This window comes from Nycticebus coucang, chromosome 23 (assembly GCF_027406575.1).
Source record: "Nycticebus coucang isolate mNycCou1 chromosome 23, mNycCou1.pri, whole genome shotgun sequence".
Classification (NCBI taxonomy): Eukaryota; Metazoa; Chordata; class Mammalia; order Primates; family Lorisidae; genus Nycticebus; species Nycticebus coucang.
This window is the reverse complement of record NC_069802.1, coordinates 20,511,388-20,520,208: the sequence shown is the minus strand read 5'-3', so window position 1 is coordinate 20,520,208 and position 8,821 is coordinate 20,511,388. Positions and strand designations below refer to the sequence as shown.

The 8,821-nt window shown below is 38.1% G+C and overlaps 1 protein-coding gene across 2 annotated transcripts; it reads right to left on the bottom strand.

Annotated features, from left to right (window-relative positions):
- Positions 1-6,858: 6,858 nt before the first annotated feature.
- LOC128575990 (T-complex protein 11 X-linked protein 2-like) lies at positions 6,859-8,534 on the bottom strand. 2 transcript variants are annotated; one of them, XM_053577842.1, is made up of 2 exons: positions 7,264-8,327; positions 7,047-7,213 (listed from the first exon to the last, which is right to left on the bottom strand). In XM_053577842.1, exons 1-2 carry the CDS (start codon positions 8,286-8,288, stop codon positions 7,189-7,191), a joined length of 1,050 nt encoding a protein of 349 aa, XP_053433817.1. In that variant the 5' UTR covers positions 8,289-8,327; the 3' UTR covers positions 7,047-7,188. The 2 variants fall into 2 exon arrangements, with proteins under 2 accessions (XP_053433816.1, XP_053433817.1); XM_053577841.1 differs by having other exon boundaries at positions 6,859-8,534.
- Between the last annotated feature and the right edge of the window lie 287 nt (positions 8,535-8,821).

Here is an 8,821-nt window from a genome sequence, read left to right as displayed (position 1 = left end):
ATCTTCGGCTCTTAAGAACCATCAAATGTTAGAATGACTTTTTTGTATATGCTATTTTCCAAGTGTCTTTATTTAAATAGCCAATATACGAGAATAGCTGAGGAGTTTTGGGAAAAGAGTTTAGCTTAGAAAATAATAAAGTAGGGTAGGAAAACTTGGGTGGGAAGGCTCTGGGAAAGGAAGTCTCGGCTATCTTTGAGAGAGCATCATACAGAAAAGCAGTTTTTGAATCCCTAATGTTTTTAGAAGCTCTGAGGTGCCAATTGAAGTATGTTTTTTACTCAAATTGATAAATGTTAAAACCATGGTCTTTTAATTCAGCCCTAAGAAGGACAAGCTTGGGAACTCAAAAGACATTTGGGATGACCAGTGAAGATCCAAGTTAGTTTTATTCAGTGATTTAGAAATGTGCACGAGATGGGACCATGACCTTAAGATATATAACCGGCTGGTATTCTGAAGGAGCACCATTGCTGCACACTGTAAAATTTGGGGATCTCATTCTATTTTGTATTAATCTTGAAAACATTCAAAAACAGAGGAAGACCGGACAATCAATACTTGTACAGTCTATGCAAATAACTTAGAATAAAATTGAATCAGACAAGCACTCACGAAACCAGAAGAACGAACTGTTCTAGTGCCAGAGAGGACTCGCCAGAAAAGACAAAAAGTTCCAAAGTCCATATGGCCCCAGACGTCCTTTACTAAGGCAACCTTCACAAAACCAGATCCTAACAAAGTCACCAAGGAAGCTGCTACCAAAGGGAGGTGTCTCCACCTGAGCGAAGACTTACCTGAAAAGGAGCAAAGGAAGCTGAAGGCAGAGGCTCAGCGGTGTGCACCTCAGGTGATTCCAGAACTCTCCAAAGTAATCTTCTTCAGATTACCCCTTCTGACATTAGAGTATGTCTTTTTTTTTTTTTTTTAAAGACAACAGAGAAAAACATCTTCTAAAATAAATTCACGTGGGAATAGGCAAAAAGGGATTATAATTCGAGAAGCAGAGCTATGGCAAGCGGTAGATCATCTGAAGATGGGAAGATAAAGAAAAGCTTTTAGCTGCAGAAAGGAACAGTTCATCTGAGCTGCTTGGAAACAGAGTTCATTGGTTCTGGAAGCTCAAAGCTAGAGCTGGCAGCCAGTCCATTGGTGGAGATGCCCTTACCAGACGAGTGTTCTTTTAAAAGCATTTTATCTGAATTGCTGCAGTCTTAAAGAAAGTCCTGGAGACATTCCTTATCTTGGACATGAAAGCATGAGCTCTTTGTGCTTTCCCAGCTCCAATTTGCTTGGTTCTAACAAGAGTGATTTTATCCTGGGATCTGCAACGTTCATGTACTATATGTATAATATGTATACATTATATATTAACTATGTGGTATTTTATACCTTGGTATGTTCCTTATATATATGCACACATATATACGTATGTGTTAAAATACACAAACTACACATTTATAATATAGCATAATGTATATTATATATTTAACTGTTTCCAATGAATCTTTTTCTGTTTATATGTATTCAACTACATACTTTCATAACTGTTAAGATGTATAGTGCAAAAAAAAAGATGTATAGTGCAAAAAAAAGATGTATAGTGCATAACTATAATATTCTATAAAGTAAATTTAACTCTTTTTCTAATGCATCATTTTTTGCAGGTATGTGTGTGATTATTAACATAAGTAAATATTCCAAACTCATGAACTGGAATATAAAAAAATGTTTCTTTTTCAAATTATTACCTCCCCCCAAAAATATGCAAAAGCTACCAAAAGCATTCATGGAACTGCCTTAAAATTCAGAGAAAATGAAACAAAGATTAAAGTTGAACTATTCTGCAAAGGACAGGGATTTACTATGTGAATAGTTAGGAGTGCTTCAATTCAAGCAAAACGTTAAGTGATAGCGCTAAACTCTTAGCCTGGAGCATATTCATTGTCACATTCCTTTTCTTGGTAGAGTATTAAGGATGCATTATGGAGAGGATAAAGTACATTTAATGCCATAGGAGGAAAAAGTTAATGATCCTAAAAGATGATCACTCTGCCTGTCCTTGAGTATTTAAAGTAATTTTTCTCACCTGGAAAGATACAAAAATGCTTCTAAAATGTTACTGAATTTCATATTAGATGTAAATCCTTTAATTTCCCAAGAGCATTAAGTAGGCAAATCAGCAAGGCAGATGTGACTTTCGTTGTCCTGTTTTTATGACTGACATCAATTACTTTCCTTAGAGTTTACAAGATCGGGGCTGAAGGAGTTATTTGTTCCACAGAAGACTTTTACTTGCACTGGGGGTAACCTGTAGCCCAGCTTTGGTTATGGCCTCCGGGTCCAAGCCACTGAATTTTTCCTTTGAAAGAAGTTAAACTGAGAAGTAAAATTTTACGTTGTTTCCCACTCAGTGAATTAAAAAAAAAATAGAGCTGTTTTATTGAAATAACTAAGCATATTTTTAATAAAATTGTTTTATACTTATTAGCACATAATGATATATTATGAAAAATGCAATTAATATAAGTACAAAGGTATATTTTTATTCCTGACTCTTGTCAGCCACTATGTATATTATTTCCGCACCATTTTCCTAATTTAAAAGAAAGAAAAATTAGTCTTGACCTCATTCATGGGCCTCCTGCATGTATTTTTTCTTAATAGGAAAACTAATTCTCAAGTTATAACTGAAAACAAAGAAACTGGCGTGTTATATTTCCTTGAATGATTCCTGTATATCAAGTTCGATGGATTTCTAAAAACTTGGATTTCTAAAAATCCTCACGTTCCAAAGAGTAAAGGACAGGTTTTTCTGAAAGCTTTAAATCCCGAGATCAACTATGCTCCTTTCGAATATTCGTTTGTTCGCTTGCTTTTCCATGTTTTTTAAATTTTTTTCTTTCCTTTCTTTTCCTTCCCTCCGTGTCTCCCTCTCTCTCCTCTGTTCTTTCTTTCATTTTTCCTTCTTCACTCTGTCTCTTCCTCCCTTCCTTCTTTCCTCCCTTTTTCTCTTCCTCTCTCTCTCCCTCCCGATTGATCTTTTTGTTGTTCTTACAAAACCAACCCCTGAATTATCCGACAAGAATGTTGACTGTTACTTTATAATTAATTTGGTAACTAACTGTATTACATACACACACACGTGCATTCTGTATTTGGGAGTTCACTTTTATTTAAAGCACCGTTTCTTTGCATTATATTTTATTATTGCAAGAAAAACACACTTAGCAATAAAGGCTGTCTATGAGTTTTTTTTAACAGTTTAATAAATATCTCATCAAAACTCTTGCTGGAGTGGATTGAACTTTATTGTCTAAGCAGTATACTTCATGAATATTTGATTTGATAATTTTTAGAATATCATGTTGGCCTTAAGTTGTGTACTACTGTGAACACAACTGTCTGATTGGTCCTAATGGTCCCACCCTTTTGAATGAGCTGGTCTTGGGAATTTTCTGTGTTGACTCAATTGCACTCATGCCTCTATCCAAACACTTATGAACATAATAAATTGCCTGCCTTGGATACTTTGTGGAAAGTCACCCACCAGCATTCTGCTCCACCTGTCATTAAGAAGTGGCTATCGCTACCCCAGCTGATGCTCTTTTTGAAACTTTCCCTTTAACCAACTCTTCTACATTTTGACAGATGAGGCACCCTCCTTCTTTTCACTGTACACAAGCAGTTTGACTAAAAGGAGGAAAACTCTTGGGACAAAGTAATTATGTTGAATTGCATGGTTGTACAAAACAGAACTAATTACAGTTCCATTAAATTTAACGCTCAAATAGAATTATCATTTAATTATTTCAATAATGACAAATATAAGTGGAAAATAAAGGTGTGATTATTTATATTAAAAATAGAGTAGTTACTCCTTTTCATAAAACAAATACAATTAATAAAAAAGAAGATTTGGGTATGATTCTGCCTTCTGAGAGTTAGAAAATCGGTGGATTTGGATTGGAAAAATATTCAATGTAAGTTGATGATGAAGAAAGAAACGAACCTGAATTTTGAGGTGTATTAAATATATCTGTCCATGTTCGTATGAAGCCATGATGCACACACTCAAGCTTCCTCAAGCTCACCAAGCCTAAAAATAGAGTCCTAAAATAATAGCATTTAAAAGTTCCCTGCAGTAAAGTGTGGTCTGGTTCTTTTCCAGACTCCTTGACATCCATGCTATTGAAGTGAGCAAAAATCTATGAAGCAGTTGTTTTCAAACATTGGGGACAGGGGAAACTCACATCATGAACCCCATATTGTCACTTAATTTGCTGCAGGTCTCTACCAAAGTATAACTTTCTATCTATGACTCATGGAGGTATCTCACCTCAGAGATTGAGCCTGCCCATGTACTCTCTAGAGCAGAATACTGAAGACAAGGAAGAAGGGCAATGTAGACCTTGGATTAGGAGTTTTCTTCAAGACTGTAGATAAAGACTGAGCTATACAAATTCAGGGAAGAAAAATGGGGCTGAGCAGAAAGAGTGGGATGGATACTCAAGGGCAACCAGTCCCTAGAGATGTTGGAGTTCTGGCCAACTCCATTCTAGAGTTCAGAATGGGGGCCTCATTAATATCAAGTATCAGCTAACACACCAGGCTTTTGCAGGAATGCCACTGCCCTAGAATAAGGCCTACGATAGACTCACTCAAATAAAGTCTAAGGCAAGCATGAACACGTTCACCATGAAAATAGAGTTCAGATGCTGAGTAGTGACAAATTTGAGGGCAGGTAAATACCTTGAGCTTCTCAGATTGGCCTTAACAATGTATAACAGCAAACCTAACAAGTTCAAGATGACAAGCCAGTGATTAACCTCCCCCTGAAACTGACATCAATGCACATGAGAGGAGATTAACAGAAACTAGAGCATCTGCGATGCATTAGCCACCAGTAAAACAATAATGAAAAAGAACAGTTCTATGCAGGCATTTGAATCTGGATAGAATGAGAAACAAACAAAAATCCCCAAATTCTCAAATGCCTACATAGGGTGCAAAAAAATGTTTATACACATTTTAAGAGAGGAAAAAATGTATTAAAATTGTAATACTCAAATTACATTTGACTTCTGCAATTACAAGAGACACAAAATATAAGATAAGAAATATTGTTGGTATATCACGAATATTACAATTTTAATACTTATTTCCTTTCTTTTTTTTCTTTCTTTTTTTTTTTTTTTTTTGTGGTTTTTGGCCGGGGCTGGGTTTGAACCCGCCACCTCCGGCATATGGGACCGGCGCCCTACTCCTTGAGCCACAGGCGCCGCCCTTTATTTCCTTTCTTAAAACATTTTTGGAACCCTCTGTATTTCGGTGCCAAATATAATCAACTTCATCTAATGACCAAATAAATATGCCAGATATATTCAACTTCATCTGTCTGCAGATAAAGGTAATGCTGGCTTTGGGATGACACACTAATACAGTTGTGTGCTGTTAGATGCCATCATTCTTTACATAACTGTTTACAGTCATAGGAAGATTTTACTGGTAAAGGACATTTATTAGAATTTACAATTTTATCAGAAAATGATTTCTTCCAAGTCTCTTGTGCTTGTAATCTGTATAGTTTATTCCTCTTGAAGTTATGCTACAAGTTAACAGGTCACTTCACTCTCTACATGGAGCCATAACTGCAATGATGAGATTTCTTAAAAACTGTGACCAAAACTTATGATAAAATTTTTATAAATTCATTTATTCAAAAATTTATTAGAGGTATAAAATACAGTTTTTTTCTAGATTAACACTTGCAATTAACCAGTAATAAGTTAACAAGAGACTTACATTATTCTTGTGTCTTTTCATTGTGTGGCACTCCATGGGGACCTGCATTAAAACACTTTTTTTTTTTTTTTTTTGAGACAGAGTCTCATTTTGTCACCCTCAGTATAGGGCCATGGCGTCATAGCTCACAGCAGCCTCAAACTCCTGGGCTCAAGTGATTCTCCTGGTCAGCCTCCCAAGTAACTGGGACTACAGGCACCTGCCACAACGCCCAGCTATTTTAGAGACAGGGTCTTGCTCTGGCTCACACTGGTCTTGAACTGTGAGCTCAGGCAATCCACCCTCCCTGGCCTCCCCAGAGTGCTGGGATTACAGGCCTGAGCCACCAGCTCCTAAAATCCTCTCTGCTTTGTATCTCTGGGATCTGCCGTTGTTTCTATAGTCTTTAGTTAATGTTATTGAATGATCAGAGAATGCCAAGATTTCTTTCACTACTCTACTTCACATTTGAAATTACCAAGAAAGAAGAATGAAAAGATTTGACTTGAAGGAGTTCCTGACTGAAGGGAACATGATGCTTGAATCCTCCTTGATGTACTCTTGTCAAACACGTGCCCAACTGGAGTGAACGTCTTCATTGTAAGTTCATGTCCTCAGGTGAGAGCTTACTTTATCTTTGGGCATCTCTGTTACCAGGAAACTGGAATCTATGTCTTTGTTACGGCAGCTGCTGTTCTTGTCCTAACTCCTGCCAGTTGTCTAACCATCATGTTGGCTGGTTCAGACACTGCCTCTTCTAATGAGCCCATCATCCATCTGCTTGTGTCGTCTCTAGCTCTATTTCCAAACTATGAAAAAATAGCTCTCGGACTGACCCATTGGTTCTTTATTTTCCCTTCTCTTTACTCCATCCTTTATCAAAATTTAGACATCTTTCTTTTTATTTTTACTCCTATAGAGATTTTGGCTTTTCCCCTGCCTAATAATAAATATTTTTGGCCAGAGTAGAAGATTAGGCAGACTTTTCCCTCTTATAGTAATAAATGGTATACCAAATGAAATGTTTCTTTTTTTTTTTTTTTTTTTTTTTCTTGCAGCTCAGAAGTTTATTAACCAACGGGGTTGGGTCAGCTGGTGTTTACATGCTGACCCCTGCAGCCCTGTATCCCGGCTGTAGTGAGGAAGATGGCTGGCTTCTCTGCTGGCCACAGGTGATATCATCTCAGGAACATGCTGAGCCCTCTCTCCTGGGTCCCTGTTGCCATGGCTGGAGTCCAGCACTATCAGATAGGTTCCACTTCTGTTTCTTGTGCTTGAACTAGAGTATCGACATTTTTTAGGATCTCAGCATAGTATGGGCCAAATACCTGCTGATTATGATGCATCAGCTTGACAAACTTCCGGCCTAGTTCTGTCAACTCTCCTTCGATGTGATTAAGGCCTTCAGGGAAGTGTAGCAGAGACTCCTGCATGCCACGAACCAAACAGCATTTGAGAAACAAAAGGAGGCGCTGATCAATGATACTACGGACACGGTTTTCTTTCTTGGTGATGTTCTGGAGTTGTCCTATAAGACATACTGTGTTTTCACTGCTTAGGGCAGTAAAGCCCAGGTCCTTGAGGCCACAATGAATTTCCTGAGACACCTGTTCACTCACATTCAACATAGCTTCTTCAGGCTTGGAGTTAAATTCCTCAGTCACAGCCTTGGTTATGCATTTCAGTTTATCCACAAATCCAGGTGAGTTGAATAAAATTGAACCAGAGAAACTTCTAGCCACTAGTAAGACTGAGGCCAATATAGTCAAGTGGCGCAAATGGGACCCCATTTCCTGGACCCGGATTCTGTCCATCAGCAGAGTCTCAGGGAATTCTTCATTTTCAGGATCCCAGAGGAGGAGATTCAGGTAGCCCTGGTATAGCACCATTATGGGATTGGGAGGATCTGAATTCTTAGCTGCCTTGTCTGGAGTTGAACAGGCCATGCTGGAGGAGCTGGGGATGTCAGGAGAATCCAGACATGGTGTAATGAGGTCTGTGGCTGCTTTGGTTAGCCATTTCTTGGTGTAATCAAGGAGATTGGGTTGTTTGTCAAGGAGTTCCTGGAATTTAGCTCTTTCATACTGCATGGAATATTCCTGCAGGTAGGGTCGAATGCTCTGGATGGTATAGTTCGCCATGTCCATTTTCATTAGGCCCAGAACATGGAAGATGCCCCTCAGTAACTGTGCTGGATCTGTTATGCTCTGTAGTTTCTTTACTGCTTCATCTCGAACTGGTGCACATAGCAGGGTCATCAAACTAAGAATGCAGTTAGAGAGACGAGAGACATCTAGGGCTCCAGGTTCTGCTTCTTGCTTGAGGAGATCCATGTCCAGAACTTCTTTAATCTCATTTTTTAGGCGGATGTGGCGTGGTAATAGCAGTGATAGCAAAACCTCCTTAACTTCTGTCATAAGTTCAAGAGCACAAGTGAATTCGGGAGGATTACTCAAGAGTTGTTCTCTTAAATGGTCCCAAAAAACATTGTACAATGTCTCCATGAACCTGTCTTCCAGACTGTTTGGAGATAAAACATTCTCTTCCATGTAGAAATCTTGATTTACCATGATTTCATGAGCAATGCTCATCCTGGAAACTTCGTTAATTGTTTCTATTAGACGAGGAGAGTAGTTATTTAAACAGAAGTCTTCCTCTTCTTGGTTCTTCTCTGATGTTTCAGAATTATGGGCTCCACACTTTGCTTCATTGGGATCATTTTGGAGTACAGTTTCCTCACTCTTGGGCATCTTGATGTTATCTCTTCCTCTGTTCTGGACCGGCTGCCCCGCGGCTGAGTATGATAGTGAAGCCCCTCTCTGAAATGTTTCTTAAGGAAACATTTTCCTTCAGCAAATATAAAAGACAAATGTTTTTGACATGCTATATGTTGTTTATAAGTATTTGATGTTTTTATTTTATGTTCTTTCTCTCATTCTCAAAACATTTTTGAACAACCATGCCACTAGAAGTTTGAGCGGTATCAAAGGAGCCCTAATGAATATGATAGATATTGTCCCTCGTACTACACAATTTA

Bases quoted from the DNA above. Each gene is read 5' to 3' on its own strand.
- LOC128575990 (XM_053577841.1), bottom strand. From the start codon at position 8,534: ATGCCCAAGAGTGAGGAAACTGTACTCCAAAATGATCCCAATGAAGCA.